At 42.7% G+C, this 16,489-nt stretch overlaps 1 protein-coding gene across 3 annotated transcripts; it reads left to right on the top strand.

Moving 5' to 3' along the window:
- Window positions 1-169: 169 nt before the first annotated feature.
- Window positions 170-16,489, top strand: dnajb1b (DnaJ heat shock protein family (Hsp40) member B1b). Of its 3 annotated transcripts, XM_060046402.1 has the most exons (13): window positions 170-1,111; window positions 1,903-2,510; window positions 2,944-5,083; window positions 5,821-6,180; window positions 6,572-6,742; window positions 9,283-9,378; window positions 10,314-10,354; window positions 10,683-11,765; window positions 11,950-11,970; window positions 12,413-12,546; window positions 12,654-13,539; window positions 15,988-16,026; window positions 16,382-16,489. In XM_060046402.1, the coding sequence occupies exons 1-3, from the start codon at window positions 901-903 to the stop codon at window positions 3,175-3,177; spliced, it is 1,053 nt and encodes a 350-aa protein (XP_059902385.1). In that variant the 5' UTR covers window positions 170-900; the 3' UTR covers window positions 3,178-5,083; window positions 5,821-6,180; window positions 6,572-6,742; window positions 9,283-9,378; window positions 10,314-10,354; window positions 10,683-11,765; window positions 11,950-11,970; window positions 12,413-12,546; window positions 12,654-13,539; window positions 15,988-16,026; window positions 16,382-16,489. The 3 variants fall into 3 exon arrangements, with proteins under 3 accessions (XP_059902385.1, XP_059902384.1, XP_059902386.1); XM_060046401.1 differs by lacking the exon at window positions 15,988-16,026; XM_060046403.1 differs by lacking the exon at window positions 15,988-16,026 and having other exon boundaries at window positions 9,283-9,400.

The raw sequence follows: 16,489 nt of genomic DNA, 5'->3' as shown, positions 1-16,489 counted from the left end.
AGGCCTGGGAACGAGGTCGGCTGCTCAGTGGTCAGTTTAAAGTCTTGTGGTGGTGACCGTATCAGTATCGCTGTATAGTGTAGCAACAATATCTGCAGAAAGGAAAATAATTGAATAATAATAAATACTTCAGGATTTCCAAACTTAAACATGTTGCATTGGATATAAGTTTATACATTTTTAATTGGTGTATTTATTAAATACACAGTCGTTCTTCCACATTGTCGGTGTCCGGGGATTTAGTCAATTTCCCTGTAGTCTACGTGAGTGTCCCATTTTGGACACCTGTCTTTAATGTGATCCTCACCATGGCTTACCACGTCATTAACACGGATAGTCCTACTTCTCGTTAGGAAACCAGTAGAAGATTTTAAACAATTAGGGCGTTGTCTAAAGTTAACACGCTCACTACCCCAAAAGCTTGACGTTCGCAATCAAACAAGTCTACCGGACGAGCGGTGGCCTGCATTGCTGTACGGGGGCGTACCGTGGACGTGTTTGCCCTAGAGATTGACATGGTGGCCCGGTCCGGGCACAGAGACGCATACATGACGCCACCAAATAGTTATCCGAAACAGCCCTGTGATAATAACAAGTCCGTGCACGGCACAACAATGCTCCGCCCACCGGCGTGGGTGTGAGTCGAACTTCAGAGGTAACGCAACACACCCTGGAGGCTGTTCGGGATTATGGGAGAACATTCTAGAGCTTTCTGTGTATCTGGGTACAAAATAACGTCCCCGGGTGGTGGACGTTGCCATTCACAGTGACACAGTCCGTGTGTGTTTAGGATTAGTGGGACTTTTAATCGGTCTGGTTGCATTCGTGTTATTACCTGTTCGACTTTTCTACTTGTTTCCACCGCTTCTGCCTCCGCACCAACCCCATTCTGCTGTCGACATGGGGAAAGATTACTACGATGTGCTCGGTATCACGAAAAGTGCCACAGTAGACGATATAAAGAAGGCTTATCGTAAGCAGGCTCTTCGGTATCATCCCGACAAGAACAAGTCGCCGGAAGCCGAGGATAAATTTAAAGAAATAGCAGAGGCGTATGACATTTTGAGTGACTCCAAGAAAAAAGATGTCTATGATCGGTTTGGTGAAGAAGGTATGTTCGGTTCTCATTCAAGGCAGTTCGAAATGTCACGAAATGCAAAGCTGAAATTGTTGTTGTTGTTGTTGTTTTTGCGTCAACCAAAAACATTATTTATTAGCTTGTCTCAGTATCCAGTCTCACAGTGAGGCATGGCGCGCCGATTTGTGTCAACATGGTCCTCGGGTGCTATTGCACCTAGATGCAACAAAGTAAACAGAAAACGTGTTTGTATGAAGCACCCGGGATCTGGCGTGGGACATAGTTTTAGAATTATTACAAAATAGATGCGTTTAGGCTATGACAGCGCGAATACATTATTATGGAAGGGCAACATGGAAACGAATACTATTTATGCTGTCAATCACATTACCATTGGAGTTGAGGCACGCCATGGAGCTCGTGCCGAATACTCCCATGTTTTCTGAACCAAAGAAAGGCAATTTTCTCAAAAGCCATTAGACTAACGATGGAGATTGGAAGTAACTTTGCAGACTCAGAGTTCCTTACATCTGTACAAAGTGCTCCTCCCGATCAAAGGCCAAGCTAATAAATGACCCACACCTTTTTATATGCTGCATTACTCAGCTGTGATGTATCACTTTAGGTCAATCAACGTTTTTTAATTGAACCACAAACGACAAAACGGTTTCACATAGTCTTTAGTTTTTTCAAAACAAATAAACATTTTATTTGAATCGTCTTCCATAAATTAACCATTAAGAGAAGTACAATAATGAAATAGACACGATAAAACACAGATAGCTGGTACTTGTATCTCACTGTTCTGCTCTCTTCCTTTCCAGGTCTGAAGGGGGGGGGAGGCCCGACGGGGGCCGGGGCGGGGGGTCCTGGTACCTTCAACTACACGTTCCAGGGGGACCCACATGCAGTCTTTGCAGAATTCTTTGGTGGACGTAACCCATTTGACCAATTATTTGGCAACCGCAATGGGGGCTTTCATGAGGAAATGAACCAAGAGGACCCTTTCGCCCGCTTTGGGATGTCCGGCGGTGGGCTGGGAGGTCTCCCTCGCTCCTTTAGCAGTGGGATGGGGGGGATGGGGGGGATGGGAGGTGGCACTAGTTTGACCAAACGTCAGGACCCCCCTGTGGTGCATGACCTCCAGGTGACCCTGGAAGAAGTGTTCTCCGGGTGCGTCAAGAAGATGAAGATCTCCCACCAGCGGCTGAACCCTGACCGACGGAGCTGGAGAACCCAGGACAAGATCCTGGAGGTGGAGATAAAGAAGGGGTGGAAGGAGGGCACGAAGATCACCTTCCCCAAGGAGGGCGATGAGACGCCCACCAACATCCCGGCGGATGTTGTTTTTGTTTTGAAGGACAAGCCCCACCCGGTGTTCCGGCGGGACGGCGCTGACATCATTTACCCCGCCAAAGTCTCCCTTAGAGATGTACGTTTGTACACAACTTTCAATTATTTTTTTACGGAAAAGTATAAAAACGGCATGTGTGGGCACACTTTCAAATCTTCAAGGTGCCGTTTTGAAAATCGGCCTCTTCAGACATCACAAGTGGGCGTGTCTACCTAGATGTGTGCTGGATAGATCAGTCTACCAGCCTACCCAGTGGACTAGAAAACGTTGCCCATCTATCCGTCAAACATCTGGGTGGACATGCTCACTTGTGATGTCAGAAGAGGCCTATTTCCAATACGGCTTGTAACGGCTAACCACACTCACACTTGGTGGTATAATATTGCACCTTTAATGTGATTGTACATAAAATCATAAATGTATAAAAACTTTGTCTACACATTTTCAACTCTTAATGTAATCGCTGCACTAAGAACAGTGCTTTATTCTGTCTCTCCTCTGTCCCTTCCAGGCCTTGTGCGGCTGCACTGTGAGGGCACCTACATTGGACGGCAGGACGGTAACCCTGACAACCAGTGACATAGTCCGCCCCGGGATGAAGCGACGGATCACCGGAGAGGGTCTACCTCTCGCTAAGTCTCCCGGTCGTCGAGGGGACCTAGTGGTGGAATTTGAGGTGAAGTTTCCGGAAAGTCTCAGTGCTAGTGCACGAGGGACGATTTCCCAAGTGCTTCCAACTTCGTAAAGTCCAGCCCCTATCCCAGAAGGACATTCAAGACTTTGAAATGAGCATTTAAAAAACTGGCTCCAGGCTCCCATGGTAAATTGCTTTCACTTTAGATCACAAGGATAGTGCATATGGACCACCCTGGCATTTGACAATGGACAATAGAAGGGTAGATGTAATCTCCTCAAGAACAGTCTTTAAAGTCAGTGCAGTTTGCTCTACCGTCTTCAACAAAGCGTTTGAGAGAAACTATTTATATTTTTTTATAAAATCTAGTCAGATAATATATCGGGTTATTCCTAGTTTTAGGAATAAGTGTGTTTATATGGGGGTATCCAAATCAAATGATTATTGTTTCTTTAGTTGTATTAAGGGGCAAATTAATTAATTCATGCTTTTTGTGGGGCTTTGTGCTATTAGTTCAGTTTCTTTGTCTGGTTTCACTCAACATGTTTTGGAATAGATGTTTACAATGCCAATTGGTGCTTGCGGAGAAAAACATTGTCATAACACAACACTCCTGTTTCTGTTTATATGTTGACATGAATGTGTACAATTGTTATTAAAGGAGATGCATTGCTGCCAACCGTTCGATTTAAGAAGCACAGTGTATATTTTTGTCATTCCAAACTGGCTAAACCCAACAACATGTGTAACTGGAGATTCCACTTAGTTTTTGTAATTGGCTCTGGGCATTAAAACAAGAAAACATGAATGTAAAAGACCAAAACTAGTGGGCGATCCTTTCTAAAAGTAGGATGCATCGGATTTTAAAAGCATTGTATACAATATTGGTAAAGATGGCAAATGTGTGTGTGTTGTGGGTTTCTGTGTTGTGGGTTTCTGACCTTTTATCCTCTGATTATCTTCACTTTCTAGGTTAGTTGTAAAATGCTTCCTCTGACACATTTATTGCAGGTAATGATATTGAGAACCCATTCATGAAAAGACATTTTTTCAATAAAAACTTGCTGTTTCTAAACAGAAACAGAATTCTGTTGCAAAGTTTTAAAAATACATATCATACACATTGTATTTAATATAAAGTATGAAGGGTTTACTCATGTAGCTCTATCTGCTATAATCAGGAAACTATTGTTTTTGATTCTATAAAAAAGCAATTCCATCTTGAGTGTTTGGAGAACGGCTCTGCTGCAGGGCCTACTTATTGGAGACGAGTGACTTTCTATCTTGATTGGGACAAATTGATGTCCGTTGGTGATAGAGGGGAACATTCTTTTCCTGCAGCCAACAGTGGGACAATTATTGAGTTATCTCTGAAACCTTGGAAGAGAAGAATGTGGGTCTGTTGTCTACAGCGTAAAGCTCGCTACATGGAAAAATTGGCTCCAGACCTATGGGGATGTGACCTGCACCCCGTGATATTGTCAGCAGACTTTTGTTTATCTAACTCGGCAGGCAGTTTGTTGAGGTTCATGCATGGGCAACATGTCCCTCACGCTGGCACTCTCTTGCCCTATCTGTCTCTCACTCTCTTAGGCTCTAGCTCTATTTCTGTCCCTCCTTGTCCTCTCTCTTGTGCGCTCTCTTTCTATCCGTCGCTCATTGGCTCACTATCTTTGTAGCTCTACAAACACACTTTTTGCATTAAGCTTGTTCACAAAAGAGACATAGTCAAACCAAGGACTTTTGCGAGGGTCTCAAGCTGACTTTCCGGCTGATTCAAAAGCGAGAAGATTAACAGGAGATAAAAACATCCTCTTGTTTCTTATTTAACTATCCAATCCCATAGAGAAAAAGGCAACCCATTGTGCACTTGCAATTTCTATCGGTCTTTGGCAATCTTGTTAATCAGCTTTTTTTCTTCTTTTATTTGATCATATCATGCCTTTTCCCCTAATTTGGTTTAATTGCATCACGTGGAACATGAGTATCCTATGCGTTGGAATTTTTACCCTGTCCGGTAAGTTGAATATGTTTATAATCTAATGTGAACACTGGTTATATTTCTGTATGTTGCATTTCTCATTTCATTGTCATGACTGCAAAGATGAGCTTAGCAGTTAATACATCAATTGCATTGGGCTTTTCCTAAACACTGTTCTGAACAGACTGACAATGGAGTTCACTTAAATATGCTATGAAAGGTAGCTATCATTAGAGAAAAGGTCAGTGAGAATATCTGTTCTGGTTCATTGCGCCTGGTTCTGTATTTGCAAAAATGGCCAGATAGATAGATAGGAACTTCATTAATCCCTCTGGAAGGTTCCCTCAGGTAAATGCACTGCCAGCAGCAGCAAACACCTTATACAAATAGAATGAGTATAAAACAACAAATAGATTTTAGACCATCTTCATGCTGTATCAACTGCTAATATTGAATCGTATTTGCCTTAAGTTTATTAAACTTGTGGTTAACCAAAAAAAGACAACATGGGTTTGAGGGTTAAAGAAAAGATTGCAATCCCTTGTTTCATTCAAAAAGTTATAATTATATATTATATTTTTTGTTATAATTCATTCAACACTTAATTTCACAGATTATAATTAATTAATAGAATGACCCATCGGATGTTCCTTGATTGTCCAAGTGTTATGTTCTCAAGTGTTATTTGTTACAAATACAAATATTTCTGATGTTTAATTAAACATCAGAAACATCAGGCCCACATATTGTAACCTGTTCATTTGTTCTCCTAGCTTTGTGCACTGCTGATCCTACAGCAGTACACCTCTCTCACCACACGGTGAGAGAGGTGAAAGGCTATGTTGGCGGAAACATCTCCTTCCAATGTTCCGGTGAATGGAGCTCTGCAGGGAGCCAGTTGTACTTCTGCAAGTCCTCGTGCTCAAGTGAAGACGTGCTCATTCAGACGGATGGAGCACGGGCCGATGTTACCCGGAGGGGGAGATACGTTATTGAGCGCGGTGGAGTGGATGGTGTGTTTACTGTGACTGTGATGAAGCTAGAGAGTGCAGACACAGGGAGCTATCACTGTACGTCAACCAGAAAGTCAAAGGTCATGCACCAAGAAACCTACCACCTCAAAGTCCTGGATGGTAAGTTGTATTTATTTTGGGGTTTTTTCCGCGATGTAGGCAAAGTAAACACTTATTCTGTGAATGGGAGACCTCTTCACACCTCTCAAATTCCTTAAGGGAATTACAATTTATTTTGTAAATAACGGAATCCGTGGAGCGTCTGCCTATTTCAATGAATAGGGCCTATAGGAAATAGGCCCTTGCCGCTTCTCAAAGGCTTTGGGTCTAATAATGGATAGGCCTAAACGCTGGACTGAGTCATAGGGTTTCAAATCGCTGCGGTAAAGCACGCACACGGTTGACCATGGGCCAATGATGACGTTCTGACTACTGTGTTTGTTTAGAACTCACGGCGTTCACCGCAGTGGTCTTGAGTCTCATTTCACTGTTCTTCTTTGTCTCCTCAAAGCTTTAACTGTTCCTCTTGGGCCTCTGACTCCCACCATGGCCCCTAGACCCGTGACTGAGCTAATGCCTCGAGACAACCATCCGTCAACTGTCACGTCCCTGGCGACATCAGTAACGCAGCCACCACAAGGAGGACAAAAGTCGGAACAGGAGGCAGCGACACACATCACAGGTAAAGATATTTTAACCCGCTAATTTGTTTATTTTTTTATATTGGACAACAATCGTTTACATTGTTGAATTTGCAACTGCCCTAGCGTTTATCATGCGAGACTTGGCAAAACAAAGTTTTCATTAGCCTAGGCCCTAGGCTACTATTATATTTATGTTCATTTAGTATTTAGCTTTAAAAAATCACTTGACTCCTCTCAAAATACCGGAGTACCTCCAACAAAACATCAATCTATTGTAGGTTGAAATAAAAACAAAACCCAGGTTGGTTGTAGGCCTATTGATAAATTGTTCCATTAATATAATTTGTTAGATGATTAATCTCTATAAACAGAATCTGCAGGCAATTCACCAATAACGTGTGAAGAGCAAATATCTCGGACAAATAAGCACATTTTTTTTATAGCTTTTTATATAGTGTGGTAAGTTAACTCGGTACGGCAGAGGGGGCTCACAGTAAGGACCAGGCAGGGAATGAGGGTCCAAAGCCTCAAACGGCGGTTTATTTCACTTGGTAGCAAACAATCAAACCGGTTAACTAGCGCACGAGGTACATCAGTAAAAGGGGGTCGCTCGAGACGTGGTCCACGTGTCCGCCGTGCGGCTCACTCCACGGAGTCTGGTTCCTCGGTGTCGTCCTCTCTTCCACTCGACTGGGCCCCTTCTGTCGGTCGGTGGCCTCCTTTTAACAGCTGGGTGCCTCCTGCCCAGGTGTTCCTCGTTCTCCCGATTGCGGCTCTCGGGAGGTCGGGATTTGTCGCCGGCTGTTGGCCACCGGCGGTATATCCCGGCCTCGACGCTCCCGGCTAGGGGGCGTGGCACCGGGGGAATGCCACAATAGATTCAGAAAGATTAGCCAAAATTTTGCATGGAACTGAAACACCTTCCAAAGATATTGAAAACTATGACCCATACATGGAAGAGGAAGACCCCGGCATCGGTCTTGGGTATCTGTTGTTTCCCTATCCGGCTACACCGGAACTCCTGAAACATGGCCGTTGACTACAGATGGAATTGTCATAGCAAATGGTTTCCAAAATGTAAGAATGATTGACAGAAGGAATTACCTATATCTCCATGTGAGTGAAGGACTTTTGTTGACATTTCTATAAAGTGAATAAATGAAACAGGTGACAAGCATTCGTATTTCAGATGTTTAACACATTCCTCCAGGGGCAGAATATTTTAAACCTAAAAGTATTATCACACAGTGGTGGAGACTGAATCCCGGCCATCCCATTGGCCACCCTTGTCGTGTTTGCATTTATTTTATTTTTTCTTTATTTTGCATTTTTGCATTCATTTCTGTCTGGCTCTTATGTCCACATCTGGTGAACAAATGCCCTCTAATATTGTGGAACTCACAAAGATCATTGATCCATTGAAACAGGTATCCCATGAGCTGTTCAGGTTATGCAAAGGGACCATTGCCATACCTGTGAGTACAGCTACCTGTGAACAAAGCATTTCCACACTCAAACTGGTCAAGACCAACCTTAAATCTACCACGGATGATGTTCGACTCAGAAATCTAGGAGTTTTAAGTGTAGAGTCAAGACGAGCAAAAGCACTTGGATTTTGGTGATTTGTGAATCGCTTTGCTGCAAACCACAATTATCGCAGAATACGGCTGTTGTAAGATGAATCTATGGCAAGTTAATGTATTTTGTATATGTTAGAGGCAGGGATTCAAAAGTTAAAAAAAATAATGTTCTTGCAATTGTGTAATTTATTTTCTGGTAAATGCACTGCATTTTGACTTTTACAGTGTTGGATCAGAACATTGAGGTATTGTTTTTTTTTTAAACAGACCTGAAAAGCTGAGACCAACCTGCACATTTAAAATTAGTCAGAAATGAAATTTAGGTACTCATAGGTAACTGCAAGAAATTGATAAAGTAAACGTGTATTTTACAATTCCACCACTGTCTGAATTAATGTTATGATGTAGAGTTACAGCGTGTACATGCCTTTAATATTCCCTAAATTTCCAGATGCCTTGTGATATCATATTTAGATTTAGGTGCCACCCCAAAATGATCTCTGGTCTCACCCTGGCCACCCCACTGAAAATGTTCTAGCTCCGCCACTGTTATCATTAAGGGGTCTCCCATGCGGTCTGTTTACTGACACCGACTGGCAATTGCCTGCACCTTCACAATAATCATGAACTGTAAACGGACTGCATTTATATTGAAGTTTTCTATCCTGTGTCCACTTAAAGGGCTTTACAAACACCTCAGATTCATCCATCCATACACACATTCATACACCGACAGCAGTGTTAACCATGCAACGGAACAGCCTGTTCCGTTGCAAGCAGCTATGGTTATAAACAGTCCAATCAATCGATAGAAGAGAGATAGATAATAAAGATGCATGTAGAGAAAAAATACTGCAGATATAAAGCAAAACTCTTGCACATCCAGATCCACAACATGCCTTATTGTCCATCATTGAATCATTTGAAAACAGAACCTGTGGGAAAATTTAGGATTATACGAGCCTTAAGCAGATGTACAGATGCATGTCTCTGTGCAGGTACCATGGTGGTCATCATCATCTCAGTGAGCCTGGCTCTCCTCGTATGCGCTCTGATACCTGTCATCTTCTACGGCCGTTGGAGGAGCACAAAAGGTATCCCGACACAGGCACAGAGGTGCGCGCGCGCGCGCACGCATGCACGCACGCACGCACGCACGCACGCACGCACGCACGCACGCACGCACGCACGCACGCACGCACGCACGCACGCACGCACGCACGCACGCACGCACGCACGCACGCACGCACGCACGCACGCACGCACGCACGCACGCACGCACGCACGCACGCACACCAAACAATAGGGATTAAACAATACACTCAGCTTCCAATGCCATACCATTAAAAAAAATTATTTCAAAAAAGAATCTGCAGACCAATTGACTAACCCTGCTATGCAGAACAACATAGACCCAATCCCAAATTGAGCCCTGAGGACTAAGGACTAAAGGTACGGCCACACTGAACGCGTTACTCGCGTTAGTCTGCACTGATGCAAACTCATGGAAATGGTTGGTAAGTCTGGACTCAAACCCTCACGCCATTTCGAATTCGACTTTGGGACAGCCCTAAAGCCTTAACTATTTTGTGAGAACGCGCATCAAAGTCCGAGAGTCCGGACATTGGGATTGGGCCATAGCCTATGGGTACAAATGCAAATAGAAATAATTAAATAGAAAATAAAATCTCTTTAAATATAAACTAAGCCTTGCATGTGCATCTTGGAATCCACAGGTTTTTCTTAGAGAGCCAGTGTGCCCATTGTTTCAGATGTAATTCACCACTATGTGACTTAAAAAAAATTAGAGTTTTAGGAAAGAGGGGGGCGTGTTATCGCTGTGGTTACGACCCATGCCAACCTTATGATATTTTTTTTCTACCGGTGTTGTGTAACTGTTATGAGTGTTATAATAAGGTTGTTGCATATGATATGCGCCACACACTGTTGTGTTTATACTATAGGTGGCCGGGAAGCCTAACCCTCACTTGGACGCGGACATTATCACATCTCCTTGTTTTATCTTTAGGTCCGAGACAGCCAGATACAGAGAAAGGCAGGAGAGCAGAGGTAAGTGTCCTTCTGAAAGAAGGAAGTGTTACAACTCAATCACAATGTCAAGATACATCTCCTCTCATCTAACGATATTTGTCACATGGTGCAGTCATTAAACTAGTGAAATGACTCTAACGATATTTTTCACATGGTGCAGTCAGTGGAATGATAGTTTCGAGGTTACCTGTGAACCAGACTGAGCCCTGATATTAATGGACCCTGATGTTAATATTTTACTCTGCTTAACCATAACACAAAACCTGATTTAAACCATAACCATAATCTATGTATTCCAGTACTAAAACACAATGGTCTTGAACCCATGTAATCTTTCCGTGTGTAGGGTGGCTACACGGAGAACAATGAAGAGCAGGAGATGAGGACGCGGCCTGAAACAGAACACATGGACCCAGAACCAACAGACATGAACCAATGTGCTTCTGTCTGCCAGTGACTGGATCCCTGAATTCTAGTGGGAAAAACATGAGCATTTTTGGGGGTTCTTTCTTTGCAATAGCATTTTCTACTATACAGTACAAATTCAAGTACATTTGGTTCAGCTGATCAAGTGCTTCACCGCGGGAAAAGAGAAGCCTACCATTTTCACAGAATTCAGATCTCATTGTGCATATGACCGAGAACTGAAGGCAAGTTCCTTTTCCTTTCGTAGGAAGGCCCTTACATAGGTATAAAAAACTTCTATGAGTATGATGTCGGCTCAGATTGATATAAAATCGTCCTGCACTCGGTATTGTGTTAACCAAAAAAACTACTTTTGATAAAGGTATGGGGATTTTTAGGGATTCTTTATTGTGTACCTTTATAATAGGGCAACTCATTTTTCCATACCATGGATTGGCCATGTATCTTATCAACAACAAGAGTGTAATCATTCATATTTTTTTTAAGCAATTATGAGTAAAAATACAGAAGGCTGGCTGGCATGTTCAGACAGTCTCTTAGCTGTTTATTTCATTTATTTTATCTGTTCATCTATCTATCATCTCTCTCCAATAGAGATCCTCTTAGAGATCTAAGAGGAGATGCACGAGGGACACTTATGTAGTTCACTTCATCTACGCTGAGGTTTAGGTGTGTTAGACTCGACATGAAAGAGGAAGAGATGTATTCTTTGGTTTTTCTGAGAGTATGTGTGTGTGTGCATGTGTAGGTGTGTGTAAGAGAAATAAAAGTCACAAGTCTTCCGGGATGTTTCATTCCAAGCCAACAGTTGAGAGGGTGTATTGAGATGAACTGGCAGTAATGGGAATGCATTTTAAATATCTCAAGATCGAATAAACTTCAAAGATTGTTAATAATAAGCCAGTTTGTTATAAGTGAGCTATAAGGACAATCGTGATGGATTCTCTCCCTGCTAAGCATGGATTGAAAGGCATGAACATGAACATGAACATCAGTTCAACAGGTGAGAAACTTTCATGTCATGATATTACATTAAATTTGATTAATATAATTAGCGGGGAAAGAAACAAAAAAAACATAAGGCCTATTATTAATAATTATCATAGAATAATGGTGCCACTCATATTATTATTGGTATCCCTACTGTACAAATTGTGCCTGAAATCAATGTTTATGCTTCTTTTCAGTTCCAAAAGGGGACCTTACCAGTGAGTAACGTGCATGTGTGTATGTGTGTTCGTAATGTAATGTAACGCACTGTATTCCACAACCCTGCGGTGAAGAACAATCTTCAGCTTTCTTACTATCTGCACTGTTCTTCAGAGCCTTGTATTGAACGTAGCAAAACATCAGCAAATTGAACAGAAATAGGTATACCGAAATTATTATTACATTGTTTTTCTACAAATTTTTCTATAGACAGCCCTACTTGAAGCTTAAACAAAGGGGGCACAAAAAAGGACAATTGAGTGCTTGTGCTAAATTCCCATGAGACCTCTCGTGGGCCGGGGCCGAATGCTATGCGGATGGAGATGGTTCGAAATCAAATGCCTAAATGGCGTGTATGCTGAATCTATTGTGTCTTTATGTATGGATTCACAGTTTGCATTTTAAGCTCCAGCAACTTCTGGGTTTCTTCTTCTATTTCAGGGTCCCAGGTTTCTTGGATCCTGACGGTTGCGATGTGTATGGTGGCGCTGCTATTTGTTTGCCTGTTCACCTTCTTGCTTTGGCTGCTTGCTCGGCACATGAGGAATAACACCGGCAGGCGCCGCAGACAGGAGGTGGGCCAACACACGTTGTAAACATGATCATCGTCCAATGGAGTAGGGCATACTCATGGCCCATAGTGAGACCGTGATATCTCTGTGTTGTCTTTTTCTTTGTCTAGAGTAATCGAGAGAAAGAAAACGATTATGAGACGATGAGCCCTGTTGGACCTCCTCGGCCCGAGTCCAAGTTTGTACGTTCTGGTCGTACGAAAAGAGTTCTGCCGCAAACAGCACCAAACACTGTCCCCACAAAGCCGCGGCGTCCGACGGTCAGCGCCTGCATCACCATAGACCTCAATGAACACGCCGATGTTGCTGATTCCGGACAGACATGTCTCTACCAAAGCCTGAACCTCAACCTGAATGAGGAGAGTGTATATCACACAATGCTTTAATTTTTTTTTTTAACAATTCCCTCTTTATTTCTTGTAAAATCTGCATGTCATGAATGACATAGGCCTATGGAGAGGAAGGCATATTCTTTTTTCTGGACACTTTTTCTAACTAATTCCCAAATGTTACTTTATTGGAACCACAAGAGTAACCACGAAAGTGGTTTGATCCAAAAGATGACCCTGGGTTATAATGCTACATGGGCTTTGGGGCTTGTCTTCGATTTCAATGTGAACAAAATTGGATATTGCACCAGCCTGACTTAGGTGTATGCCTACCTAGCCGTAATCACTTGTAGAATAAAGCACCCATAACCTTTTTCCTGAGTTTGTTTCTATTAATTACGTGTACATTATATGTATATAAACCACATCTCTTTTAAAATCTAACATGCTCAAATGAACCATGTCAGGAAGTTGCCTCAACAAAATTACAGAAAAAGTGAATAGAATAACTCAGAAGTGTTTAGTGTGACAAGAAAGGAGAAGCAAACCGAGAGAAGAGGAAGCGGAACTTCAACACGGCGCCATTAAAGCCCCGGAGGGTTGTGGGGAGCAGAGCGGCGTCTCAGGATCATGAAGGCCGCGGTCCCTTTCCTCGTTCTCCTCAGTGGTACGGTTCGCTCACTGTTTATATCCATCTTGATTCCGCCATCTTCAGCTTTGTTGTTGTTGTTGTTGTTGTTGTTGTTGTTGTATATAATCGAGTGGTTGTTATAACAACCACTCGTTTGATTTTTGATAGGTTGTTGGATGACTTGGACGGAGGCCCTGAGGGTGAATGGACAGGTCGGGGGAAAAGTCATAATCGAATGCAATCACAGCAATGCGGGTAGCAACAACAAATACTTCTGCAAGGGAAATTGTCGTGACCAGGACGTTCTCATAACTAGTAGGCCTATGACCAGAGGATCGGATAGGTATTCTATCGAAGACAAGGGAAACACATTCATCACAACTATTAGGAATCTGCAACCAGGAGACACTGGGACTTATTGGTGTGGGATAGAAAGGACAGGATTCGACACATTTGTTGATGTGTATCTCAAGGTCAACAATGGTGAGAGGATCCCTTTTCTATTGTTTACCGGTATTATAATTTTTTTGCTGGTTTGACAGCTCAACATACTTCCTCTATCAGAGGGTGGCTGTGAGGCATTGATAATGAATCACATCCATCCATGACTGGTTTAGTTCCCCTTTTTTTGTTGGAAAGCGGAATGAGACTTTAAACTTTTGATTTATAGTTTATAGGTTAAATTATATAGTAAAGTTGTATCTAATCTATTCAAATTAGTACTCATTTTGTTAACCACATCTAACATTATTCCATTTGACGACAACAGCGTCATAGGTGTTACTGTGTGTTCACACCAAACGCGACGGGGCAACAGGATCCCATACAAAGTGAACGTATAGACGCGTTTCGGGCGAATTTTTCGCGAGACAAAACGGGCGACAAGTTTGGATTTGTCGCACCACACATTTGCCGTGCACAGGCGAGCGCGTTCACGAGAATTTGTCGCGCGAAAAATTTGCTCGAGTTCCAATATTTGAACTTTGACGCGAATTTCGCGTGATGACAGCCAATCAGTGTTCAACAGTGTGGCCACTGAGTCACATGTGTAACGTAACAGCCAATCAGCGTTCAACCGTCAAACTCAGTGCAGTGCAGTCCGGGGTGAACTGCAGCATAGAGTGGCGAAGTCACGCCCCTTCCGGTAGAGCTCATGGGATCTATGAGATTGAAAAATATGAATGGGTGTCAATGGAGAGAAAATTATTATTTTCTGGTCCCAATCTTTATATGCCCTGGATTACACATGTGTTCTTTGTGGATTTAAATGAGAATTTTTCTTGCAAAGAAAACTAAAAATGTTTGTGAAGAAGTTTGATAATTTTAGGTTTTATGTGAGGCCGCTTTGTGAACTACAGCTCTTCGCTGCTCTCGACGCATATGATATACGTCACCACACCCGCACTTGGAACTCGGCACAGAGATGGCACATAGAGATGGCACATAACTAAAACTCTCCACATGCCCCGACTTATAGTGGTTTTCACCTCTTTCTATGCTTTTATCCTCGCCTTGAAAAAAAGTGGTGGAGTGGAGCAGAGAGATCGCCATCTCTGTGCCGAGTTCCAAGTGCGGGTGTGGTGACGTATATCATATGCGTCGAGAGCAGCGAAGAGCTGTAGTTCACGAAGCGGCCTCACATAAAACCTAAAATTATCAAACTTCTTCACGATCATTTTTAGTTTTCTTTGCATGAAAAATTATCATTTAAATCCACAAACAACATATGTGTAATCCAGGGCATATAAAGACTGGGACCAGAAAGTAATTATTTTCTCTCCATTGACACCCATTCATATTTTTCGATCTCATAGGTCCCATGAGCTCTACCGGAAGGGGCGTGACTTCGCCACTCTATGGAGGAGAAAGTGAATGTTGCCGTTTGCGACTCACGGAGCTCTATATATAATATAATAGTATATAATATAATATTTGAATGGATAATATCACGGCCAAAGGCTCTGTGCGCCTCCGGAAAATTTTCGCGTTTGGTGTGAACACACAGTTACGTACATTAAGCACATAAGCTGCAATACCCCCACATAGCCACAAGGGAGCAGTATCAAACATACAAGCTTCAATACCTACCGCAGCCACAGAAGGCAGCATTTTTAACACAGGCGGAAGTCAGAGCTAATACGTCACATAGGCCACGCCTACTTGTTTATAATGCAGGAGCAGGAGCCAGACAGGTCAGAACGGTGGCGCGGTTGCCTGCGGTTTGTCGCTCCACGCGTGTCCAATACAATTCCCCTCTTTTTGCTTCGTAGTTACCATACCGAAATACTTTAACCAAATAAAGTGAGTTAAAAGCGACCCGTTTTGAACTTCTTTCTTCAAGAACACTGCATAGGGTATAAACCAACAGGTAAATATAGGAAGCATAATAAACAGATTTAGTTACGACACTGTGTGGTATAGTCAAAGGGATCTTTATTTTGTTCTTACTTTCTTTAACTTTCTTTATCTTACTTTCTTTAACAGACAAACAAAATGAAAGCTTACGAGGAGAAAGCCTTTCTGGTAATCCATCTCGTGTGTGTGTGTGTGTGTGTGTGTGTGTGTGTGTGTGTGTGTGTGTGTGTGTGTGTGTGTGTGTGTGTGTGTGTGTGTGTGTGTGTGTGGTTTTTGGAGCACAATCACATTTATCAGAAACAGCTATCAGACTTTAAACCGCGTGACCAAACCAAGCCTCTAGGTTTGATGAGATAGTAGTTGCCTGCTTGTTAACCTCATCTACGAGATTTTGCACAGAGTGTGTGTGTGTGTGTGTGTGTGTGTGTGTGTGTGTGTGTGTGTGTGTGTGTGTGTGTGTGTGTGTGTGTGTGTGTGTGTGTGAAAATGAATAAATGAATGAAAAATATATCCATCTCAACAGATCAGTTGACGTATATAGGAGCAGCCCTTGGTGTTGCTGTGTTGGTGCTGGCCCTGGTTCTTCTGATCTTCTGCAGGATAAAACGCAGAAGAGCCTTGTTTGCTTCAG

This window comes from Gadus macrocephalus, chromosome 3, assembly GCF_031168955.1.
Source record: "Gadus macrocephalus chromosome 3, ASM3116895v1".
In the NCBI taxonomy this organism is placed as follows: Eukaryota; Metazoa; Chordata; class Actinopteri; order Gadiformes; family Gadidae; genus Gadus; species Gadus macrocephalus.
The sequence above is the reverse complement of the archived record's forward strand: the minus strand, read 5'-3'. Positions and strand labels throughout refer to the sequence as shown.